At 40.7% G+C, this 26686-nt stretch overlaps 1 protein-coding gene across 9 annotated transcripts in view; it reads left to right on the forward strand.

The window, feature by feature from the left end:
- The window catches only part of SLC66A2 (solute carrier family 66 member 2), a 104553-nt gene that overhangs the window by 31677 nt on the left and 46190 nt on the right, over nucleotides 1-26686 (forward strand). For 7 of the 9 annotated variants that reach the window (XM_061593879.1, XM_061593889.1, XM_061593870.1 and 4 more), the window contains 2 exons: nucleotides 3238-3371; nucleotides 6852-6905. In XM_061593879.1, coding sequence (XP_061449863.1) covers nucleotides 3238-3371; nucleotides 6852-6905 — 188 coding nt within the window. Of the gene's footprint in view, nucleotides 1-858; nucleotides 1021-3237; nucleotides 3372-6851; nucleotides 6906-26686 lie in introns of all 9 variants that reach the window. The other 2 variants (XM_061593925.1, XM_061593915.1) reach the window with 2 other exon arrangements.

The raw sequence follows: 26686 nt of genomic DNA on the forward strand, positions 1-26686 counted from the left end.
ATTTTTCATGCATATGTCTGTTAAAGTTTATTTCTCGGCCATAACAGAGTTTAGGATTATAAAATACGTGAAACACACATTAGTTTATACTACAATATATGTAGAACTGCAAATAATCCAGATTCAATAGACTGTAGGATAATGTCAATGAATGAGATGGCTTTTTTCTTCTTCAACTCTCCCTTCAAATGTAATTTTACATGTGCTTACTGGTGAGATTTATTAGGGGATTATGGAGACTTCTATGCAATTCAGGAAGAAGAATTTGGATAGCAGCCAGTTTTTATTGAAGGTTATACTCAGGTTTTATGATGAGAATTTAATGCAGCCATAAAAGACAGACTATTCAGTAAAACTTGGCTGATATCTGAATCCAGATCCTCAGGAAACGCAGCTAAATAACAGCAGTAAATTGATTTCTTTGGAGTGGCTTGCTTTTTACTTGTGGTTTTCTATGTCTCCTAAATTTATTCTTTGCTTAGCCCTCAATAATACTTATTAAAGGTATGCAGCTGGCTAATTTGGTTAAAACCATGAGAAATCCATCTTGCTAAAATCCCTTTGGGCTTTCTGTTCCACAATCTCTTAAGCTGTCTTTCAACACACTTTCTGCCAATCAAATACTGCCCTTCCTTCTCCATAGGATCCTTGACTCCCTCTCTCTCTGTCTTTCTCAGATTTTGTCTTCAACCTTTTTTCCTTTAGAACTTCTCAGCCTGCTATTGCTCAGGGCCCCTGTCCTTTAGCTTCTTTATGTCCTTGGCTCCCTTCCTAACCTTCAGTTTCCTCATCTGCGACACAATCCCTGGCTCCTCTTCGCATCTTCCCTACTAAATTAACCTTTCATCTTGCTTATAGAAGCTGCAGCATTTGCCAAAATTCTCTTGCTAGCAGTTCCTTTCAAAAAACTGGAATATTTGTGAGCATGATATTCTACAACTGTGGGAAGTTTGTCACAGTTTGGAAAGAAGAGGACAGAGCTAAAAGAGAACCATTTATGGTGAAAAGTGAAGTTATCTGGTTAGTTCTCTCTATCTTTCATTCTTACCCCTTGAGACTTTGAATTTGTTCATGCCAGAGCTAAGTCCTGGAATATGCAAATAATAGAGAAGGATCCTTTCCTTCACCACTATAGGCTTGCTCAGACTTTCACTTTATGCACATGTGGTATATGAAAAGACCCCTTCCCCATTTCCTATATGATATGTAGTGTGTCACACAGGTGCATCACATTATTTTAGTCACTTTCTTCACAAAAGTGAATCCAAAGCAACTTACAATCAATAAAAAGATTAAAACCAATATGAAAAACTAAAACAAATAAAAGTTCAACACAATACATGAATGTAAAAGGTGATGGAACAGCCCACTAAAGGAGGCGACATCATAAAAAAGCTCTCCAAAATTAAGATCCAGATGCCTGCAAGAAGAGAAATATTTTTGCCTGGTAATTTTGTCTCTGTAATTTTTTAAGGTGAAAGGTTTTCAGAGATTACATGCACACTAGCAAATGAAGCCCCTCTGAGCATTCCATCCTCAAAGCTCTATAACTGCCACCTTGGTAACAGCATTTGTATGTTGGCAGCTGATGAAGGCGGAAGCTGAAATGTTTTGTTAATACAATAAAAACCTCTGTTTGGTTAATCACAATTACATTCATATATATTTTTAGGTGATTAACAGAATCCTTATAGGGATCCAGAGCAAGCTTGAGTGAAGTTCTGTTTGTTGCTTTCAAAATTGTCTTGTCTGTCTGTCTAATCTATCTAATCTATCTAATCTATTTTATCTGTCTATCATCTATCTATACACTGACAAGTTTTTTTTAAAAAGAAGCAAACAACACATACGTACACACATGCATTCATTTTTTTTCTCTTTCATTTGGAAGTTAGTTGTTTCTATGAGCGTGTCTTTCCATTTTTTTTTAGAGATTAAGAAGGGAATAGATCTCCCTCTAGTGGTTTTCATGAGGGAGATTGAATTCTTTACATCAGTTAAAAATTATGTGAAAACATTATTCTTGTTAAAAGCAAAACTTCAGAACCTCAAGTACTACCCTTTCAAAATGTCACTTGCATCATGTGAGCCCAGGAAACGCAGAAGAAAGACTATGGTTAGGGTGTTGGACTGGGACCTGGGAGACCAAGGTTCAAATCCCCACTCAGCCATGAAGCTCACTGGATGACCTTGGACCAGTCACTGATTGTTGTGGAGATTAAATGAGGAGGGGAAGAACCAAGTATACTACGTTGAGGTCCTTGGAGGAAGAAGTGGGATATAAATAAATATCCAGCACATCCTATTCAGCAGTGCATGGTACTTTGTAAGAAAAATTCTCTTATTGCACCATTACTTCAGTGAACATTTCAGTTTAACACCAAGTAAATCCGTCCAGCTAAGCAATTTCTGCATAACTAGAATTGTTTTAACAAAAATTAATATGCTTGACATGTTGCTGTTTTTACCCATTGTTTTGCAAATTGATTGTATAAATAAATGTTGTATACTTTCACTCTTTGAGTCGGTGACAATATAATCAACCTACAGGAAGGTTTTACTTTGCCACCTGGCCAGAAAGGGTCAAATTAAATGGGGGGCTGCAAAGACCTTTCATCTCCATTCGGGGGGGGGAATTAAATCCCTGGAAAGAAATCCACTTCATCATTTGAAAAGTCTCGCTTTTCACGGGCTATCATCAAAGAATTATTGCTAGCACGACAGGACTTCCTCCCTGTCCTCCTCCCACGCATGCCCTGCACCCACCCCAGATCTGCTCTGAAGGGTTGGGGGAACGCCTAGAACTAATTTATGGGGCACATGGAGGGAGGAGAGGGGGAAGGTCCTATTGTGTTATGGGCAATCCTTGCACTGGTCGGATCCTGATTTAGCATGTGGATACAACCCTAATGCTGTAATCCTACCCCCATTTACCTAGGAGTAAGCCCCACTGAATTCATTAGGACTGACCTCTGAGTAGACATAGGATTGTGCTGTATTACTTTGTTTTTGTACAGTGTTGCAGTAATCCTGTTTGTGTGCTGGCTAACTTCCAAGTGTCCATACATTATAAGGTTAGGGCTGGTGCATAACATTAGGCCTAATGCTGGGTACAAATGTATTAACATAGATCTAGAAGAATTCTTTGCTCTACATTTGTGTGCTTTTTAAAGCTGTAGCTATTTCTGTTAACGTTGGAGATTCGTGAATGTTCACTGTATATTGTCTTCCTTCTAGGTTTGGGAGACGTTTTGAATCCCCCTTACTGTTGCAGAGTGTAATAATGATAATTACAATGTTGCTGATGCTGAAACTGTGCACTGAAGTCCGTGTGACAAATGAACTGAATATAAAACGGCGCTCCTTTTCAGGTTGGTTTAAGTTATTGGCTAGAGATTCTATGCAATTCCCCCCCCCCCGGTAATTACAGTTGGGTTTCTTTTGCTGAATTATAATTTGACAGATGTTGTTTAAAACTGTCCTTTTTAAAAAATCCAGTACTAAAAGAGTGTCCAGCCTGACTGATGGAAATGTTTTAAAAAAATATTTTTTGTTTTAAAAATCAAATATTTGCTTTGATATCAATATACCAACCCCCTTTCAGTAGCTGGTACCATATTGGGATACAAAAGTTAATTTAACGGAGGTTTGGGATAATTACAGAACTGAGTGGTATTTTTCCCTTCTGCAACTTCTTGCAGAAGAAGGATCTTCTCACTATTTGGTCTTGGATCCTAAGACCAGCCTTTCCCAACCTCACGCCCCCCAATTTGTAGTTCGGGACTACAACTCTCATCACCTGACCATTGGCCATGGTGGCTGGGGCTGATGAGAGCTGTAGATGGAATGGCATCAGGTTGGGGAAGGCTGAGAATATTGGTTGCCTTTAAAGCCAGTTGACACCCCCATTAAAGCTCTAATGTGGCTACTTTAAATATTCTCTTTGCACTCACTGTTCTACTGTACTCAGAAGCCATAATGTATGAGTCCTCCATCTTGAGGATCACCTGTCATAGTTTCCATGCTACTGCTGAACACGTTCAGAAAATCTGTTGGTATTGACATTCTGTACATTGTAGGAGATCTACATTGGACTGTTCAGTACGTCAACCATGCAGAGCAATCAATCACTGTATAGAAGCTGTTTCAGGTAGCTTTTTTATTGCAGTCATAACATGTAGACTGATCCTTAGTGGTGGGACTGTATACCGTGTGCATGCATATATAAGTTAATTTATTTCAGGACAAAACACCTCTGAATCTTGTTTCCATTCTAAACCTCATTTACATTCTAAATCTTTCTAGTACTTAAGTTTTTATAAGTGTTCAGTTAGGTTTATTCTCCTAATCACCCTATGGTCCCACCTGAAAATAAGGGAATACATTTCTGTTGAGTTCAGAAACAATAAAATGGCATCTTTTCTCCTTCTGAGGGATTAATATTGTGAGGTCATCTTGCTTGAATGACATGCTGATAAGAATGTACAAAATGTATAGCTTAGAGCTATTTACTTTGTGCAGTGTGCATTTCTGCCAATTTTATTTATATGGCATCTGGTGCTGCATGAGAAGGGGTAGTTCACCTTGATTCTCTCCATTTTATAGACTTACTGGGAAGAATAAACTGAGGTCTCTTGAAATACCACTTTCTAACTTGTAGTGCAGGAAGATCTTTCCAATATTTTGTGGTCTCCTGAAATACCACCTCTAGCTTGTAGTGCAGGAAGATCTTTCTTTCCAATATTTTATGATGAAATCTGTGTTCTTTTCTTTTATTCCAAAGCTTTTTTGAAAAGACATATTCAGTCCCTATTGTACTGACCATTATTAAAAAGAGACCACAAATGTCAGAAAAAGGCCTTCTGTTTTGATTAAGGCATTCTGATATCAATTTGTTTTGAATGCATTTGTTTTGTCATGCTTACTTAAAAGGCAGAAAAGGCTGCAGCCCTAAGATGCAAGATGCCCTTTTAAATAAATTAATTGCTGTTCCTTGCATTTACTGATGAAATAATTTTTGGTATTTGGGCTTGGGTCCAGTGGGGGTGAAAATCCTCTTTAGAACCTCTCTCCTGAAGTTTGGCACCACAGAAGTGCAAGATATTCCTTGGTTTGTATGATTTTCTTTGCATATAATGGGTAGTCAACTTTTTCCTGACAAGAAGGGCTAAAAGATTGTAGGAAGAGATTTTCTTCTGTTAACACTAGCCATGTCAGCTATCAAGATACCTTGTCTGGAGTAGTCTTGATCCAATTAAGTACGTTTCAAGAAGATAACTTTAGAAAGCTGGAAATGTTGAAATTGTAAGCAACTTCTGACCTAGTCAACTATACCACACCTTGACTTGTATGGACTACCAGGGAATGTGGGTGAAATTAGGCAAATAGAAGTTTCCTTCTCTGCAAAGAGACGTCCTCCCATCATTTTCTGTAACACTGATACAGGTAGCAGGCTACCAATGATGGATTAGAGTTATATCCTTCTGCAGGGTTCTTTTTGCTCTGGAAAATGATTGTCTGTACAAACCAGCCTAACCAAACAATTGCTGTCATAGGATGCATTCAGGTTCACCTTTCTGCTCTTTTAGAGCTGATATAGCAATATATTTGAATCTATCACAAGTTTTGAAGAAACTAGAAGAAATTGGATTGTAATGGGAAGAATAATGTGAGTCAGTGATGTTTTGATATGAGAGCTCTTAGCTAACTCAGTATACACTACAGTAGGGCCCCTCATATGGCGGGTTAGGTTCCAGACCCCTGCCGAAAAGCGAAAATTGCTGAAAAGTGGAACATAGCCCATCCAGAAAGAGAGCGAGTGAGTGAAGCCTGCTGCTGCGCTGGTGTGATCAGCTGTAGCGCAGGGAGCTTCAGGGGACAAGCACTGTCAGCTGGAGCACCGCAGCTGGAGCTCCCTGCACTACAGCTGATTGATCGGCTGTAGCTTGCGATCAGCTGGAGCGCAGGGAACTTCAGGGGCCAAGCACCATCAGCTGGAGCGCGGCGGCTGGAGCTCCCCACGCTACAGCTGATCACACCGCCACTCTCGGAGGAGGAGAAGAAGGGGGCATAGGACAGGGCTTGTGCCATATTAGTGAAACACCAAAAAGTGGGACGCCAACAAGCAGGGCCCTACTGTACTCTGGGAAGCAAACTGTTATCACGAGGGGCCCTTAGGGCCAAACAAGACATGGTATTAATTGTGCAAACACAGTTAAATGTGCATATTCTTGCTGTGTATATAGAAGTCACAGAGAAGTCTGAGCAGTCTTGTGATCATGAAGTGTGGTAGAGGTAGTTTAACTCTTTATCTCCCATCCACAGTCCTAGCAAGAAATGTGTATTGAAATGTTATTTGCTTTTCAAGAAGAGCTCCCATTGATTGAGGGAGGTGGACAGAATTTAGTTGTTTTAAGCACAAAATATATACAATCGTAGCTATAGAGTTTAAATAATTGTTGGTTTTGTAGCACTCTGAGGAACTGAGTGTAACTTATTTATCTCAATTGGGCTTAAATAACAAAGAAACATATTCTATTCTGAAATTCACTGAAGATTAAATATATGATATTTGCTCAAACTGGGTTGTGTGCATAACACTAGGTAAAATCTCTCTCTGATATTTCTCAAATGTTTTTAAGCAGGGCATTATGACTCAATTACTCTTATGCCTAGCTTCAAAATTTTGGAGAATTCCTCGTAGACAGTTCAGGAACTAAAAGAAACCTTTTGGCATGACTACCATCAAGATACTAACACTGAACTAATTTAAAACAAATTAAGAGGCCAGCTATTATATGGAGTCAACTAGTCTGTTTTGTCTTTGCTTTCTCTTCAATGTTTTAATGTAGCTGCAGATAGTAAGGATGAAGAAATCAAAACACCTCCCAAGAGATCCTTTCTGGGTATGTACTTTACAAACCCATGCTGCATGAGGTTGACATTTGAACACCATGTGCTCTTCACTGCTTTTTATTTTTACTTTTTGCCTTTTTAATATTTTTGCCATGTTAGAAATGAATGCATGACTGTCATTTCTACAAAGATGATGCCTGTACTACGTTTTTCTAATAGTAAAATCCTGCTTCAGTTTTAACACTGACTAATGAAAAAGATGCATTCAGTTTTGCTCCTTAAGCAGAATTTTATTCATTACCACACATTTTATCTTCTAAATATGTTTCTCTCTGTTAGTTCCCTGACCAATTTTAAGATCCTAAGATGTATATATTATTAATTAACTTTTATTTCTATTTTTTTGTATGCTCAGAAAGCATGATGTATCATTTTTATTCCTTAAGCTCAAGGGTGAGAGTTCCATAGTCAGGTTGTTTCAGCTTTAGAAGTTTAAATGCTGCCTGAAATAAAGAATTAAGATAATATTTTTTCACACTAGATTTCTCCACTGAGCCACTCAGAGGCTATCACTTGTACTTCCTCTCAGGGTATTCTTTTGGATTTATAATTTCTTAAGTAGATTGATAATTTACCCTATTCCCACAGGTGTGACCTTCTATCATATCTACTGACTGAGCACCATTGAAATTGCTGGGTGGAGGTTGGGAATGGTAAATCTTAATCAGAGCTTGGAAAAGTTACTTTTTTGAACTACAACTCCCATCAGCCCCAGCCAGCATGGCCACTGGATTGGGCTGATGGGAGTTGTAGTTCAAAAAAGTAACTTTTCCAAGCTCTGATCTTAATCTATGATGACACATCTCTGTTGACTTTTTCTTTAGTTAGGGCCAGCTCTTCAAGCAATCAGGCTAGGGCCAGCTCATACATTACCTCTGTGGTGGGACTGTTATCAAATATCAAATATACATGGTTACTTTCCTTGCCAGTTCCAGGTACCCTGACAAATGATATGAAGAAGCAAAATGCAATGTAGCATCTGGGAATGTTATTAATGCATTTTAGAGCTGAACCAGAAACAGATGGTTTCTGTGCAACATCCTTGCCACACAGATAATATATAATCCAGGCCAAAATACATGTTTGTCTGAATCTATCACAAGATTTGAAGCAACCAGAAGAGGATATATTAGAATGAGAAGAACTTGTTTATTAGGCTGCAAAGTATTTTACATTCCTTGGATCAAGGGGTAACCAATGTAGTGCGTTATAGATATGGTTAGACCACATCACCTATCATTTCTCAATTAGCTATGCTGGATTGAGGTTTATGGGGCCTGGAGGGCGCCAATTGGGGAAGGCTGCCTTAGGCCATCAGTTGCTTTTATTAGGTGGTCCCTTTTCAGTAATTCTAGTGTAAGCTCTCCCATTCCCATGACAAGACCTATGATCATTTTTGATTTAATATGTAGTAGTAATAATAGATCATCTTAAATCATTATCTTCCAGTAGTACAGCCATTACCAATAACTAGAAGCATAACCATTTTGAAGTTGAACCTATTACCCATAATTGTTAGCAGTCATTATCACTAAAGGAAACTCCTTTAAAGGCCCCCACTGAAGAATGCATAAAAGAAAGAATAAAAGTGTAGTTGACCTATCACTTATTGTAGGGATTGGAGAAAATAACATTTTCCCAGTATGCATATTGGTTTAATTCCTCCATTATTCAAAACATTGTTTTCTGTTGCATCTTTTTCAAAAATACAAAACAAAACCTTTTTTGCTAAATCTCTGCTGCATCATTTTCTGTTCTTTGATTTTCATCACTAGCTTGTAGTAAGTTTCACATTTGCTCTACAAAAATGTAACCTATCGAATGTAAAACCTGTTGAAATTCTTTCTTTACATTCCTGCTTTCTGTCTTATTTGTGGTGCATAGTTGAATACTATCTTCTATTAATATGTTCAAGGTTAGAAATATTACTCATCTTGGATATTTGAAGGATATTGTAAGTAAATAATTCAATACTTGCTCATTTAAAAAATATACAACTTTCCAAAACTAGGTGCTGAATGAATTTATTTTCTACACATAGAAACGGATTATGTGTATGAAACAGAAATGGATTTTTTTGTAAAGGAAAGTACACTTAAGTTTGCAATGCTTTGGGATTATGTTGCAAAATAGGAAAGAGCATACACACAGTCTTTTTTTCTATGGCACAGAAAAAGATTTATAAAGTTGGTTTGTTAGCAAATATTTCAAGTTCAAAAAATAAAGAATCCAGTTAGAAAAAGTTAAGTACAGTATTGCATTAATGTATGTGTATTTATCAATATTCTAATAGCAAATCTGCCAGCTTACATAAATAGTGTCAGGACACATAAAGTTGCTTCAGAGTTTAAATGAAAATGCACACTCCGTAAATGTATAGAAAAAAAAGTGCTTTGGCAAAACTTGTAGGGCAAAAAGCCAAATGCTCCTCCTTATAACATCAAATCTGCCATTAAACGGGTGTGCATCCTGCAGGTTTTCAACATTCCTACTTGAAATGGGTATGTAGAATTCAAAGCAGCAAGCCTCTTTCAACAAAACCTTTAAGTAGATACATTACCCCAGTCTGCATCTGTATTGGAATGTTCTTAGTTTATCATTTGTTCTTTGCTGCCTGGGCTCTCTTTAGGAGAAAAGGTGGGATACAAATTGAAAAATAAATAAATAAAAATAAAGAAGCGCTTTGTTAGTTGCAATTCCAAGCTGGGATCTGTGAATGGCCTTGGGGAAACCACTGGTGTTTCAGGGGAAGAACTCTCTGTGGAGGAGAACCATCAATTGGCAAGAGGAAAAGCACATTCTGCAAAATCATTTGCAGTAGTGAACACCTGATAATGAAGGTATGGAGAATTGAAGGAGACTGGTCACTCCAAACTCTAGCATCTTTTAAAAATGGGGAAGATTCATATTGTACATGAGGAGTGGGGTACTGTTTAGGCCCAGAGGCTGTATTTCCTCATGGGCAACCTTCCAGGAGCTGCATGCCAGCGGTGACATGGCCAAAGGCAAAAGTGGGCAAGGCAGTAGATACGACCCTTACCTTAAATAGTAGGTGACATTCCAGCCACACAAAAATCAGAGTTGTGTGTGTATGTGCACACGCATATGATGTGTAATATTTTATATATGTGTGTGTATAGTGTGTGTGTGGTTTTGTAATTTTTTATTCTATTTATTTTATGTATGGTGTGTTTTTATGTACACTGCTTAGAAATGCAAATGATTGAGCGGTATGTAAATGTTTTAAATAAATAAGTATATATACATAGAGAGAGAATTCAAAGACACGTTCTAGCCAGGCAAAAGCACTTCAGGAGCCCACGGAGCAAGGCTGGTGGGGGTGTGACCTGAGGGAAGGGCATGGTCTGAGCAGAGTCCTGAGGGCCAGATAGTGCTTGGCACTCAACCCCCCCCCAGGTCATGCCCTTAGAATGCCCCTGGTGGGATGGTAATGATGTTGCCTTCTGACATAGGGGTGTTGCCTGGGATGGGTGCAGAGGAAAGGAACAAAGTAGTGGCCAATAAGGTGAATTAAGTGCATCTGCCCTGCAGTTCAGATCACTGTATGCGTTCTCCCACACCCTGCATATAGCCAGCTAGTTACATAAGTTATATTGTGGCACCTTGGAAAGGGTCACATGCATTTCCTCACTTTGCTGGCTGAAAAATCTTCCTGTGATAGCAACTTTTATATATTGGGATTTTAGAGAGGCTACAAGGAAATACAATCAAGTTAAAGAGAACTATTGATCTCACTTTGGGGTAGATTGTTTCCCCTACCTCTGTCCATAGAGCAACTCTTTATTTTTATCACACTGAAGCCTTGAAGTATTTTTCTATATATATTGAATAATATATGTTATCAATAGTGAGGGCTGTTTATACCTGTTTTGCACAATGCACTCTAAAAGGTAGCTTTTGCTAAAAAAAGTTTTTTCTTTTTCCTTCCTTAGAATTAGTTAAACTAGAGTTTAGGTGGTAAAATTGTTTTTGTAAGCTCAAAAGTCGTCTGTGTTCTATTTAATCTGAGTGTCTGTTATCCTTGGAAACTGTCACCACTATTGCATGCTACAGAATGAGAGTGACCATGGTACCTAGGGTTTATATGAATAAAAGTGCAGTAAACCTGATATATCATATCGGAGCTGTCATTTTCTAGTCAGAAACTGAGCCACTTATGCTCTCTAAGCTCTCTCTTGAGCATATTTGTCAGCAGTCCAGCAAACCACTTAGTGTCATTGATTCCTCCAACCCCCCCCCAAAAGAAAAATTAGCAGAAAGCTTTTATCTAGTACTTTATTCTGAAACCTGACTGTCATTATTTTCTTATGCTTATGGGTAGCTTTCTATTTTTCAAATGGAAACTAATGAATGTTGATTGTTTTCATAGAGCAAAGACAACCCCAGACACCTCGTTGGCCACTGTGAGAACAGGATGCTGGACTAGATGGGCCACTGGCCTGATCCAGCAGGCTCTTCTTATGTTCTTACCAATAAAACATTTCAAGCAAATTTACATATTAAAATTAAGCCTCTGGTTCTCTTAATAAATCAACAGAGCTTTTTTTAAAAAAACCCCTCTGTGAACTGTCTTGATTTTAACCATTACATTGTTTAACTCATGTCAGTGCTAGTGATATTTTGAAGATGACTAATGGTTTCCTTTAAATAACAAGTGTGTAGGACTATCATCTTAGAAGAATCGTTTTCTGAATCAAAAGAATGCAAACTGTTTACAGCAGTACTATCAGTCCATAAATTAGTCATTTGTTAATACTGTTGGGATTAGTAGAAGTAGTAGAGATGAGCTAAAACCTTTGCTTGATAGGTAAGCATTACTGATCTAGTAGGGCTCCCACAATTTCCTAGCCAACTGATTATGTAATTGCCAAGGAGCTTAGACACCTGGAGTCTCTAGATTTTGAGAAGCTAAGTTCCTTTTATTATGAGGATCTAATAGTGGATACCTTGTGGCAATCCGAATATACAGTATGTAGCTGTTCATGGTTACCTTCAAAACCCCTCAGTCATAGTTGTGATCTGCATATAGAGGGTAAGACTCTTCTCCCCGCACTTGCACTAGACAAAAATTGTGTTCAAATTCCCAAGCTCAGGATTAGCTACTGTTCCATGAACTGGCATGCTAGTACTGCATGCAGTTAGAGGGGTTCAAACACTACTGTCTGTATATCAATCACTAGTGCATGGAAGGGCAATCAAAAACAGGCAACTATTTTGGAACCAGTCCTCATGGTTTTTTAAATCTTCAGTAGAACTTTCACTTCCCCAAGGAAATATTTGCCATATGTAATTATATTGCACAGGAGCCAATGTGATATCCTCCAGATGTTGTGGATTGCAATTTCCATCAGGCCCATCCAGCATGGCCCACAGTCAGGGATGATGGGAGTTGTAGTCCACAACATATGGAAAGCACCATGTTGTCTACTCCTGTTTTAATGTATGATGTAATTATGCAGGGCCGGCCCCAGACATGCTGGGACCCTTGGGCACAAGCCTACCCCAGGCCCCAGCGCTCCCCTTCCATGATTCGCAGCAGGATTGCTGCCACGGATCGCACAGCGAGAGCTTCGGGACTCCACCATTCCCTTGCTTAACCTACCTTGTTCTGCGGTTGTGCACGCATCAGTGCCCTTAACAAAGATGGCGGCTGAGGTTTCCCTAAGGAGCTGAAGCCTCTGCCACCATCTTGGTTCATGGCAGGGATTCCTCTGAGGAGGAAAAAATGACTCTTGCTTATGATGGACTCTCTATAATCCACGGAGGAGCTAAAAAATATAAAATCCATGCAGATTTAAAAGCAACCAGGTGGCACCTCTCGCATCTTCCTTTGTTTTAAAATTCTTTGCCTCTCATTTCCTGTACCAATTTCATTTCATTTCTCTACTTCATCTGCTGAAATGATCAGCCAACCTTCAGTTATGAATGTTAATTCAGTTACCATTTCATAGAGCTTAGAGGGTCAGATAATCTGTGTCATCTGAGAGCCACTGCTTCAGACTCACTGAAGACAAGCCTCACTTAGATATACAGAATTAAATATGTGTCTGGCTTAATTGGCTGACACCAGAACAAGCATATGAATATTTCAGCAATGGCTTATCTTGCTGCTGTCATGTGGTGCAAGGCTTTACTTTGAGTAGTTATACTTTTGGAGCTCAGTCTGTTGCTATCACTGTTATATTTTCCATTCCTGACTGTTTTCTTGTGTTACTGGAAGCCAGAAGAGTAAACCAATTCACACATTACCCAGCAAACATAAAAAAGGGAGAGAGCCATGAGCCACTAACTGAGTACCGTCTGTTCGCTGACATGCTTCCGTTGCTAGTTGGAGAAAGGATGGCACGCCCCCACTCCCATTGCTGTTGATGAGACTGAGCTGGGCAGGCAGTTCTTTAGGGGTTCATTCTGGTTCTTAATTTCACAAACCTTGCATCCTGAAACTGGTCAAAAGGGAGAGATGGGAAAGGAATGAGATAGAAAGAAAGGGTCCTTTGTCATCTTATCCTGATTCTCCATTACCTTCTCCCTTCTTCCTGAAGCTTGCTCATGTGTGTCAGGTGAAATTACAACCCCTGAGTTACTTTTATGTATGTCCATGCGGGACAGATGAAAAGAGACTACCACAAAAGTTATGTATAATATGGAGTTTCAGATTAGCACATGCTCAGAATTTTCAAGTGAATTGCGTTCAGAGGTGAAGGCATTAGAAGAAAACGTCTGTTTTGAAGGTGATTAAATGGAGAACAGTATATATGATCTCTTCACAGGGAGTGGATTTGACAGTAATAGGTTGAAAATCTTTATGACAGTTTCAGGCTTGAAACTTCCTTTTGTGGTAGTTCTGGTTGGCTAGAAAAAAGGACTGATCTGGTATGTTAATCCACTCCCCCCTAACACTGCTAGCCTATTCCCTAAAAAGCCCAATGAGCATTATAAACTTCATGCAATCAGAAAGTATGTCTGAATTTGGGCACCAGCTGATTGAAGCCCTGCAACATGCTCCTCCCACAAACTGCTGTGTTCTAGCTGCTTCTTAAGCATGCTCATTTTAGATTAAGCATGCACCCAGGACAGCATAAGTCACCACAAACAAGGGGCAAACAAGAACCAGCACAGACATTTCATTTCTTTACACAATATTTCCCTCTGTGTTTCATTGAGATGTTGTAGTTGGGACTCACAGAAGATTGGAATGGCTACTACATTTTGCTTTTTTTTTCCTGATCAGAGCAACCCCTACTTCCATAAGACTCTCTCTCTCTCTCTCTCTCTCTCTCTCTCTCTCTCTCTCTCTCTCTCTCTCTCTCTCTCTCTCTCTCTCTCTCTCTCTCTCTCTCTCTCTCTCTCTCTCTCTCTCTCTCTCTCTCTCTCTCTCTCTCACACACACACACACACACACACACACACACACACACACACACACACACACACACACACACACACACACACACACACACACACACACACACACACACACACACACACACACACACACACACACACACACACACACACACACACACACACACACACACACCCCCCCCCCCAGTGAGTGCCATTCACTGTCCAAATTACTCTGCTTCCTTGTTTATCATATGGTTAACATCATGAAGGTGTAGTCAAACTGAAGCATAAGCACTCTGCTATGAATATGCCTTTGTAGCACAGTCCCATTCCTCAATGCTGTAAAACTATATCTGTTGCCCCAATGCTTGCTTTTCATAAAAAAAGGCAGTCTCACAAAACTTGTAGAGTGGGAAAGATTATTGACAGGTAGCAGTGCTTGTGTGGTAGAGGGCTAGAAAGACTCACTGCTGTTACACTGCTAGTGAAACTGCTATTACACTGAGTAGTTCCGCACATAGATCATATAAGTGCTGATGATGTAAAAGGATTTTTTTTTTAAAAAAAAGAATATTTAATTATGGGTAACAGAATACCTTTTTTGGTGTAAGAGTGAAATGTAGTCTAAAAAGCCCATTTAAAATGCTAGAAAAGCTGCAAGTGCTGCCAACCACTTGAGGGTGCTAATGGATTTTCAAACTACCGCCATCTGGTTGTGCAAGTTAAATAGAGAAGCAATTTTAAGTCTTAAGAGAAAGCATAAAGAGCCAAAGGAAAGGCTAAAGTGTTCTGGTATTCAGGGTTATAGTGTATGTAGTTTGTCTGTAGATTCCAGCGTTAGGCTTGCAGAATGGGGAGGGAAGATGTGAGGGGGAAATAGATTTGATTTTTTTATATTTGGCAAAATATATAAAAATGCAGTGTCATTAAATATTGAAAGCATTTATATAAGCACCATAAATATGTATACATTTAGGGAAAATGTACTGGAGCCAGAATGCTGTGGGTTTTGGAATAAAAATAATGAATAGAGATGAAACCTGCCTAAATTATTGTGATCATAGTTTTATATTTTCTTCAGTTTTATTAGTGCAATGTGCACAATAAGAAGATTAGACTGTACAATATATACATTTCCACTGCTTGCAAGTATCTCACCAGCACTGCTGCCATCACCTCCTTCTCCTCTTCAAGATAAAATATTACCTGGATTTTCAGTTTGGTGAAATAGTCTAGATAACTAAGAGCTTTCTTTGTATAAGAACATACTTGTTTTGTTTGAGACTTACAAGCCTAACATTTCAGGTAGTGGTAATAAGAGTAGTTGCAAGAGGTGATACATTTCAAAATCATAGGTATATTTAAGTTATATATAAGTTAAACATCACCACATGAAATATCATCACATGCATAAAGCATTTTAAGAACCCACTAAAGACGGGATCTAAGGGCCAGGATGGAACAAATTGCACAAGGGTGTGTTCCCAACATTTTGCTGTGTTGCTACCATTATGCTACCAAAATATTGGCTCAGACAATCCAGGCTTAATATTTGAACTCAGTTGCAAAGAAACAGTTTGCTCATAAAATCCCTCAGAAGTGGATTATGTGACAGGATATGGGACGCCAAGAAATTTATTGTAGATCATGAATCACTAACAGTAAATAATTGGGAGAAATCATTTGAAAATTGCCTGCTGTGGATATACCCTAAGAAAAAACAGCCTGGTAGAAGACAAAAACAGGCCCTATTAATGCAGAAGAAACGATTGAAGCTTTTAAATGTCTAGTCTCAATTTACTTGTATTCATTCTGTTGTGGCATGTTAGAAACAAGGCATATCTTACTACAGAGTCTGAGCCTTACACTTTCTTCCCAGCTGAGCAGAAAAGGCTCTCGTGCAAATAATGACTGAAAAGCCTCAGTGGCAATCTTTGGATCTTTTGCTCACTCTACAGATATTTGAAACATCCCACGTGCAAAGGCTGAAAATAAATTACTTAGGCTGCAATCCTAAACACACTGACAACGAAGTGAGCCCAATTCTGTGTTGTGGGATTTACTTCTGAGTAAACATGCATAGGATTGTACTGTTCATTTACATCTCATTTTCTACCCTTCCTTGCTTTTCAAGACTGTGCTAACATGTATTTTCACAACTATTCCTCCTTATGCCTAGCTTCAAAGGATGCTACAATAATGCAACATGTTGCTCAGTATGCTGTAAATTGAACAAATGAAACTTAACATTGAATTAAATAATATATTCCTCCAGTGACTAATTAAAAACTTTATGTACAATTCACATGTCATATGTATACATCTTCCTCTAATAATACATTGATGGTGATTCCTTTTCCCCACCCTGAAGCAAAAGCAATATATGTAAGAAGTACAACAAACTGGTGCATTATGCATAAAAAGGGCAGACTAGTCTTTTCCTTATCAAGGAAACTGCTTATTCCATTTGTGAAATGTGTATGTCTGTGTACGGCATGTGTGTATGTGATATATATTGTGTGTGTGTGCATGTGTGCACACTTGCAACTTGCCTCTCAAAATGTTTCACTGGGTTTTCATTTCGGAAGGGTTTGCCCCAATAGAGCCTTTTGATGTTGATGTTGTTAAAATGAACCCTGTACACACTGTTTTATTCCACTTTCTTATCCATGCTTCCTTTCTTACTAATAATCTTCTTGGCTCATTTTTTAGGTGCTAATAGGGCTTAATTTGAGTCAAGGTATGTCTGGGGCACAATCTTGGGTTTATTTATTTTTTGTTAGCAATAAATGCTAGGACTTGCCTCTGGTAACTATGAAATAGATGTTGAAGGCTTAGAAGCAAACTGGAGGATTAGGGAGTCATTCAGGACCTAGGAGGCAAGTCTTAATGATGTATCAACACTTTTGCTGCTAGCACAATATTGCAAATTGTCAGGCTCTGCTGTGCATGTTGGTCACCAGTGTTGAGTCACTTATGCTCCAATCCAGTACACACTGACATGGGAGTAAGTTCCACTGAACCCAGTGGAGCTTACTTCTGAACAAACATGCATTGGACTGCAGCCTTAGAAGTGTATCTTCTGCCTTTTCTCTGACACATGGATTTTCCACTTGATTACAGAGAATTTCTTGGCAGTTGACGTAAGATACAGATTGTTTGTTTGATTTCTTACATCTTTCAATGTGTTGCGAGTCTCTTGGGATCTGGCAGCTGTTTTGAAGCCTGTCTATCCATGGGCAAGATCTTGGATGTGTAGAGATGACAACTGGAAAATTGTGAGACCCATGGTAAAGTTCAGTTGCAATAAGTGCATACTATGCTTACTTGTTGTTCTATTGATACTCCGATGATGCTATGCTCTGAACATAAAGGGTTGTGCCTCTGAGCATGTTTAGAGTAGGTGGATCCATACTTGCTGTTCCATGAATGAAAGGGCAGAGGTTCCTGCTGGAGGATCAGGGGAAGGTGATTTCTGCCAGTTTCTCTTCTATCTTGCAGCCACCAGCACAACCTACCATCCTATTCAAGATGGTCTGACACCACTCTGGAGGAAAAAAAATTGGGAACATAGGTAGCTAAAGGGGGACCTGGCAAAAATCTCCTCCCTTTCCACCCGTGGGGATATCCAGTTAGTGAAGTTCTGCTGTGGACAACTCTGGATCCAACCCGATGCATACTGGATCCCACAATCAGCTCACACAGACACAGGGGCAGGAGGCAGGTTTTCTAGGAAACAGTGATTCCAGGCACCTCTGTTTTTCCGAGTTAAGCACTGGCTGTTAATGTTTCTAAATATTATGACCGTATAACTTTTGTCTGTTTCTATGTCAAGCCTGAATAAGTTGATGAACCAATTGATAAGCTGAAGGAGCCTTTTCTTTTTCTTTTTATCTTTTAAACCTGCCTGGCTCTCTTCTGCTTTTTTTCTGTTTCAAGCAAGCGGGCGGATCAGTAAAAGGGATCTGAGAAATCTGTCCTGAATATAAAAAAATTACTCATTACTACAAAGCATTTGGAGACTCATTAGTTAGAGATGCTATCCTTAGGACTTGGGGGACTGTATGTAGGGTTTTTATTTTTGTTTAAAATTGATTGAGAAATGTGCATTTTTTTTCCTTCTCCTTTTTGGGCAGGAGTTTTAATTAAGTTCTCATTCATCTTCTGCCCTCCCCCCACCCCCAGTCAGACATTTTTAATGCACTCTTCCCTGTTACCCAATTATTTTTCCACTGACAGGGATGAGAATACATCTCTCTTATTTTGCTAGCGCAAACTTTCTCCCTCTCCCTCAGTTGTTAGCGAAAGGGGAGTTTCAATCCTGCTGTAAAGGCTTTTTGAGCTTTTTGACTCTGAGGCTTCTTATGTTTACACAGTTTTTTTCCAAGTGAAATCTTCAACATTTTTCTTTATTTTATTATTACTTTTGCCGAACTCATTAGTGTTCAAAAATGAATATTTTCCTTTCTGTGTATGTTTTGTATCAAGGATTGCATATCAAACTGCGATAAAATTTCTTACTCAACAACTGGTACCACTTTTCTCAATAGCCATCTCAGGTGGTAAGTGCTGACAGGATTGTAGCCAAACCTGGGCTACTGAGAAAGAAAAAGGAGGTGCTAATATGCTTTGGAAAACCCCAAGTACAAAAAATATTTAGGGGAAAAAACCCTGGGGGAGGGTCAACCTCACCCCAAGCAGTATGCTCAGTGGTTACAAAATGGTGAGTGTCTTGGAAATAAAAACCAGAAAACCAGTTTTAGAATGAGAGGCTTCCTATCCATCTAGCTTCTTTCCAAAGACTGTATTTGGGGCAATAGCGAGATTTTGGCTGAACATCAGAAAAACTTCCTAATTGGTAGAGCAGTACAACAAAGGAACTAATTGGGGAGGTCGTGGGTTCTCCAGCACTGGAGACGTTCAAGAAGCAGCTGGACAGCCACCTGTTGGGTATGTTTTATAGGCCCTTCCAACTATTCTATGACGCAGGTTATGATAACCTTCGGGTGGAAATTAGAATTCTTCTTAGCTGGGCCTACCCTGTGTGCTCGATTAGGGGTGCTACCCTGTCTTCAGGATCTAGGAAACCAATTTACCATGAAAGAACACAGATCCGCACTCTTTCATGTCTCTAGAAGGTCATGAAAACAGATTCTCCATGTATTTGACCTTGAAAATGAGATCACATTTCACATTTGAAGCAATATGACTTCATCTTGCAGGCTGAGGCCTGGTTGTATTGATGTGCCTGCTGTCAACATCAGATCCACAAGCTTTTAACCAGTGTCTTTATTCTGGCTCAGGTCCAGTAAAACTTGAATCTTTAGGATCAGCTGCTCTTGATTTGGTTTCATTTCCAGCACCATATTTTCCAGATCTGATTTACATATGCTTTTATCAGAATTTGTTTGAAATGTGGCAGCCATTTGTTCTCTATTCCCTCAACTAGGATAGAGGAAGATTGTTCTTAATTGTGGGTGGAACAAGGTAAAGTTTTAGATTTTTCTTTGGATTGAAGATCCCCTGCCTTTCCTGCTACCTGATCTGTCCATAATAATCTCCCAATGAGTTGCAGAAGCTGATTTAGAAGCAAATTACAGAACTCTCAGGGAAGACCCGAAGTCTCAGAAATTCACTACAAGAGCTGATGTCATGTCCCTCTTCTTTTCTTGATTTATGTTTGGCTGCTGGTGCTGTTGTGCATTGTTGGTATGATACAACTATTAAATGATGGTAACGAATCTGTATGTAATTTTGTTTTTGATGTTTTTGCTGTTGCTTTAGAAATTTGTTCTTAAATTTAAAGTCTGGGTATAAATGTCTTACCAAATAACTTAATGGATTTATTTAAGTGAAACTGGTTTTCAGTGCCAAACTGCTTGTGAATTCATAATTTAATGTGTGGTGTGGCTGAATTACAGAGAGGATTATACAGTGAACTGTTGAAGAGTTTTCATACAGACTTGCAGAACAGGATGTTAAAACAGAAGTTAGCCAGCTGCTACGCATATGTGTTTGGCTTTAGCATTTAGAAAATCATCCTTGCTATATCTACATGCAGAGTCTCTCCTAAGAATGTAATGCTGCTGTCTCATATTTTGAAATTTCGATAGCCCTGGTCTTAATTATTTGTATTCACTATTGCTGCTATCTTCATAGCTGTGTTGAGACTTATAAGGCATGAGAGTTGACACTGAGAGCAAATCTCAGTTAAAATGTTCAAAGAAAATATAGTATTGAAATTTAATCTCTGTCAGCATTCCATATCACTCTGCCCTCCTATACCCAGTTGACTTTTACTTTGTTTAAAAAATAATAAACAAGCATTTTACATTTTTTCTAAATCCAGTCACACAATACCTTTATTAGGATCAACCAGCTTGTCACAAAATAGTGAACAAGCTTTCAGGTTATCCAGAGCTCTTAATCATGCTTTAAATTAAGCATTGGGGGGGGGGAGCCAAGAAAAAGGCTGGCTTGATATTGAAGCCTTGAAGTCTGCATTTAGTGCAGTCTTAAGACAGAGTATGGGAGGAGTTAATCTGCCTTAATTAAGTTGGGTGGAACTGCCTCTAAACGCAGTTTGGAACTTTCAGCGAGTTCAGAATGCAGCTGTCCAAGTCCTAATGGGTGCTAGGTAGTCAGATCATGTGATACCATTGTTGTACCAGCTGCACGGGTACCAAATTAACTGCTGCCTTTAATATTTTTAAAGCCTTTAAACTGTTCGGGTTTGAGTTATGAAGAGACTGCTCTCACTCATACCAACCTGCCCACATGTTAAGATCAAGAGGCCCTTCTCATTTGCCTGCCCCTAAGGCCAGTGGAATCAATGGGAATGAGAGAGAGCTTTCTATTTTGGAATTCAGTGCTAGCTGACCTCCATAAAGCTGCCACACTAGATCTTTGGAAAGGCCTGGAAAAACCCACTTATTTTCACTGGTTGGTTTTTGAGTGATTCTCTGTGCTGCTATTGAAATTTTTTGGCCTATGGAAAATTGTGTGTTTTATATTGGTATGTGTATTTATTATTGTTAGTTTTATTTATGTTGTGGCATTTATGGAAGGTTTTGTATTCTATTTTATTGTTGAAAATTGTACTTTTATTTGCTGTTGTGTAAACTGCTGTCCGGCCCAGAGTCGGAGAAACGAGACGGAGGTGAGGTTTGGTCTAATTCTCGTTTTATTAGTGTGATGGTTACATCCAAAGTGGTGCGCTTCATAAACCTGTGTACTCTGACTCACTACTTTCCCTAACTAGCATACATAAACATCTCTGCAGCATGTGGGGAGAGTTGACTCAGCACTAGAGCCTGGGTGGGCACCTGCTTAACTAGGGAAGGTCTTCGCACGTAAACGACAGCTCCTCCAGAATTTCACCCTCTGAAAGTCTCTCTTCTCGTGCCTTCTTGTGTGGGGTTAGGGGTGTGTGCCTCCAATGGCCCATCTGACAGCGGGGCTTTGCTAGGTGACGGCGTGACCTCAGGGAGCAGGAAGCTGGTTGGCAGGGAAGCATTTGAAGTATCAGGTGGGGATTCCTGTGCGGGTGGGGTTGGCACGCACGAAGGGTTGCTTCTCAATGGTTCAGGTGGGGTGGGACCCGCCTTGATGGGAGTGCCAGCTGAAGAAGACTGTGGGCTGGCAGAGTCCCCCCATCCAATGCCCCCAGGAACCTCATCCTCATCTGACTCCTCTCCCTAATCTAACTCCCCTTGCGCCTGGGGCACGACATCACTCCCTCCTCCATGCTGCAGCTCCCTCAACCCCCCAGGCTTGGGCTTATCCGGGTAGGCGTCATGGAATTGTTTTACTAAATCCGGCACATGGACATCGTCAGCTGACTCCCACGAACGCTCTGTCTGATCGTACCCCTTCCAGTGGATTAAGTACTGAAGCCACCCTCGGCACTTCCATGAGTCCAATATCTGCTCCACTTCATATTCCTCTTGTCCATTCACAGCTATGGGGGGCGGAGACACCACTGGTATCCTGAGGGGATCGGGAGGATGCTTCACGGTAAGCAGGGAGCGATGAAACACTGGATGTATCTTGAGGGAAGGAGGCAACCTCAGACAAAAAGCCACTGGATTGATCTGAGCCTCTGCTTCAAAGGGACCCACCGTTCTGCCTTTAAGTTTATGGCATCGTGCCCATGTAGGCAGATAACGCATGGACAGCCACACCCTGTCTCCCACGCGGATTTCAGGCCCCTCCTGTCAATGTTGATCTGTAACTCTCTTATAGTCCACCTTCGTCCTCTCTAACTATTGCTTCAACAACTGCTGCATCGTCTGGAGCTCTTGCACAAAGTCCTCGGCTGCCGGAATGACGGGACTGATATGTGGGGAGACAAAAGCTCAAGGGTGGTATCCCAGGTTGGCAAAGAATGCGGTCTGTTGTGTGGTAGTGTGCACTGCATTGTTGTACGCAAATTCCGCTAAGGGCAAAAACAACACCCAGTTGTCTTGCTGGTAGTTGATGTAACAATGGAGATATTGCTCCAATGTTGTATTCACTCTCTCAGTCTGACCGTCCATTTGCGGGTGATGAGACGACGACAGTCTCAGTTCACTCTGCAGGAGTTGCCACAAAACGTGCCAAAACCGAGCCGTAAATTGTGGGCCCCGATCCAAAACTAAGCTATCTGGAAGACCATGCAAACAGTAAATATGCTGCACGTACAGTTGAGCCGTCTCTCAGGCATCCAGAAGTCCTGAGCACGGAATGAAATGAGCCATTTTAGTAAAAGCATCCACCACCACCTCTGTCGTCTTCCCCTGAGAGGAGGGGAGGTCAGTGATGAAGTCCATAGTTACCATCTGCCAAGGACCCTCGGGCATAGGGAGTGGCTCTAAGAGTCCTGCTTGCCGTCCCATGACTTGTTTGGCTCTGGCACAGGTGGGGCAGGACTGGATGTAGAGCTCCACTTCCCGCTTCATCCGGAGCCACCAAAACTCCCTGGCGACTGCTTGCAAGGTTTTAAAAACTCCAAAGTGCCCAGCAGTGGGGGAGTCATGACACTGACGCAGCACCTTGGCTCTCACATCCCTGGGGGGCATGTGCATAGCGTCATAATGATACAGCACTCTCCCTTCAGCGTGAAGCCCTCTACACTCCCAGGAGACTGCTCCGCTAATTCTGAATGCTTTTCCTTGACAAATGGATCTCATTCTTGTGCCGAATGCAGTTCCTGCACCCAGGAGTCCTGGCACATCCCTGCCGCCATCTTCTCAAGGGGTATAATCAGTTGTGGCGGTCTCGGGGTTGAGTTCTCCAGATATTCTGGTTTGCAGGACAGCATCTGCCTGCTTATTCTGCGCCTGGGAAATGTAATGGATTTTGAAGTGGAAGCGAGCGAAGAATTGAGCCCAGTGCACCTGTCTCTGGTTCAATTTACGGGCAGTGTGGAGACTCTCTAGGTTCCGATGTTTAGTAGATGGTGGAAATTCTGTAGATGTCATCTATCTGGATTTCAGCAAGGTGTTTGACAAAGTCCCCCACAACCTTTTGATTAGCAAACTCGTCAAATGCAGACTACATGGAAATACTGTCAGGTGGATTCACAACTGGTTGGAAAACCGTACTCAAAGAGTGGTCGTCGGTGGCTCTGCTTTGGACTGGAAGGAGTGGAGTGGAGTGCCACAGGGTTCTGTCCTGGGGCTGATACTCTTCAACATTTTTATCAATGACTTAGATGATAGAGTGGAGGGAAGCCTTATGAAGTTTGCGGATGATACGAAACTGGGAGGGATAGCTAACACAATGGAAGACAGGAATAAAATCCAAAGGGACCTGGATAGACTAGAAAATTGGGCTGAAATTAATAAAATGACATTCAATGAAGACAAATGCAGGATTCTGCATTTAGGCCACAAAAACAAAATGCACGGGTACAGGATGGGAAATACCCGGCTTAGCAGTAGTGCGTGTGAGAAGGACCTTGGAATTGTAGTGGATCGCAAGTTGAACATGACCCAGCAGTGTGATGCTGCGGCAAAGAAGGCAAAAGCGGTTTTGGGATGCATAAACAGAGCTATAGTTTCCAGGTCGAGGGAAGTAATCGTCCCACTATATTCTGCATTAGTCAGGCCTCATCTGGAATACTGCGTTCAGTTCTGGGCGCCTCATTTTAAGAAAGATACAGACAAGTTAGAGCGGGTTCAGAAGAGGGCGACGAGGATGATAGCCGGTATGGAGAATAAGTCTTATGAGGAAAGGTTGAAGGAACTTGGCATGTTCAGTCTGGTGAAGAGAAGGCTGAGGGGTGACATGATTGCACTCTTTAAGTACCTGAAGGGCTGTCACATAGAGGAGGGTACAGATTTGTTCACTGCTGCCCCAGAGGGTAGGACTAGGTCTAATGGTTTTAAGTTGCAGGAGCGTAGATTCAGATTGGACATTAGAAGGAACTTCTTGACAGTAAGGGCAGTTCGGCAACGGAACCGACTGCCTAGGGAGGTGGTGGGATCCTCTTCGCTGGATGTCTTCAAGCAGAGGCTGGACAGCTATCTGCGGGAGATGCTCTAGCTGTGGATTTCCTGCTGTGAGCAGGGGGTTGGACTTGATGGCCTACAAGGCCCCTTCCAATTCTATGATTCTAAGCAGGAGAGATGCCTAAGCCTTTTTGCAAAATTTTCACATTTGCCTTTTGCGGGGAGGGGGATTCTTTAATATTCACCCACACTTATTGTGTAGTAGTATGTGTAGAAAATAATTTCTAGGCATTATGGAGAAACCGACTGGTTCCCAACCGTAAAAGGTGTGAGTCAGGGGTGTATTTTATCACCCTACTTGTTTAATCTATACACAGAACATATCATACAGAAAGAGGGATTGGACCAAGTTGAGGGAGGTGTGAAAATTGGAGGGAGAAATATCAATAATTTCTGGATCCATCTTTGTTGCTAGAGGCCCAGGTGACCTCAGTGGCTAGGAGTGCCTTTTACCAGCTTTGGCTGGTGAGACAGCTGCGGCCGTTTCTGAACCAGGATAGCCTGACCACTGGTAACCTCCAGGCTGGATTATTGTAATGTGCTCTATGTGGGGCTGCCCTTGATGTTGATCCGGAAGCTGCAGCTGGTGCAGAATGTGGCAGTGAGACTGCTCACTGGGGCAGAGTATCACCAACATGTCACCGTGTTGCTGAAAGAATTGCACTGGCTGCCCATTTGCTACCAGGCCAAGTTCAAGGTTCTAGTTTTGGTGTACAAAGCCCTATGCAGCTCGGGAACAGGATACCTGAAAGACCGTCTTACCCCTTATATACCCAGTCGATCACTGTGCTCTGCAGGTGAGGGCCTCCTGCAGATACCATCTTATCAGGAGGTTCATTCTGCACAATATAGGAAATGGACCTTTAGTGTGGCAGCACCTACCCTGTGGAATTCCCTCCCTTTGAATATTAGGCAGGCTATCTTTTTGGCACCTTTTGAAGACTTTCCTTTCAACAAGCCCTTTAGGTTGAGACCTATCCCAGTCTGCGTCTGTGTTAGAATTGTTTAATATGTTTTTTAATAATGTTTTAACCCTTTTTTAAAGTTGTTTTTTAAAAATGTTTTTAACGCTGTTTTGTTTTAATGTATTTTAAGATCTATTTTTATGATGTTTTAAAGTGTTTTTAGCGCATTGTTTGACACCCTGCGCTCCTGCTGGGAGGAAGAGCGGGATACAAATTTAATAATAATAATAATAATAATAATAATAATAATAATAAACACTTTCCTTTTCTAATGAAACACAACCATGGGAGGCTGCTGAGTTGATTGAAGCAGCAGCTCTAAGAGGAGCGATTGTTTAATGCTTTCTACTCTCCTTTTTTTCCTGATCAAATTCCGCTTGTCTCTGGCTGCTGTTTGCTTTACAAGGGAAAAATATGTATTGTGTTGTACATTGCCATGATACTTTTTAAATGAGTTGGCTGTTTAAAACTATTTGTATAAATAAAATAAAAAATATAGGTACCAATTTCAAAAAGCTGGTAAAATAAAGAGGTCGTGTGTTTGTGAAAGGGCAAGGAGGAAGAGGATAATGAAGTTAATACAGATGTCTGCACAGAAATTAAATATCTTTTGGCACAGTTTAAGTAGTGGGTGAAAACATGTAAGATACTGTAGATGTCTGGATCAGAAGACAAGTTTGGATGACCTTCATGGTACATAAAAGCTCTGGATAGTTAAGAAGCAAGATTGTGCATTCTCACTTTGCCTATTGGATGTGCTTGTCAGGTGCTCTAGCCTCGTACCCGTTTGGGGCTGGCTCTGGGTTGGAGGGGCTCCTAGGCAGTGTCTTCCTCCTGTGGGGGCCCCTCCTGTGTCAGTGGGCCCTAATGGGCTTACCTGGCTGCGATGCTTCAAGCAGCACTTGGTGGTTTCTCACAGTGCCTCAGAGAGATGTAGGAAGTTAA

Source organism: Rhineura floridana, chromosome 1 (assembly GCF_030035675.1).
Source record: "Rhineura floridana isolate rRhiFlo1 chromosome 1, rRhiFlo1.hap2, whole genome shotgun sequence".
Lineage (NCBI taxonomy): Eukaryota > Metazoa > Chordata > Lepidosauria > Squamata > Rhineuridae > Rhineura > Rhineura floridana.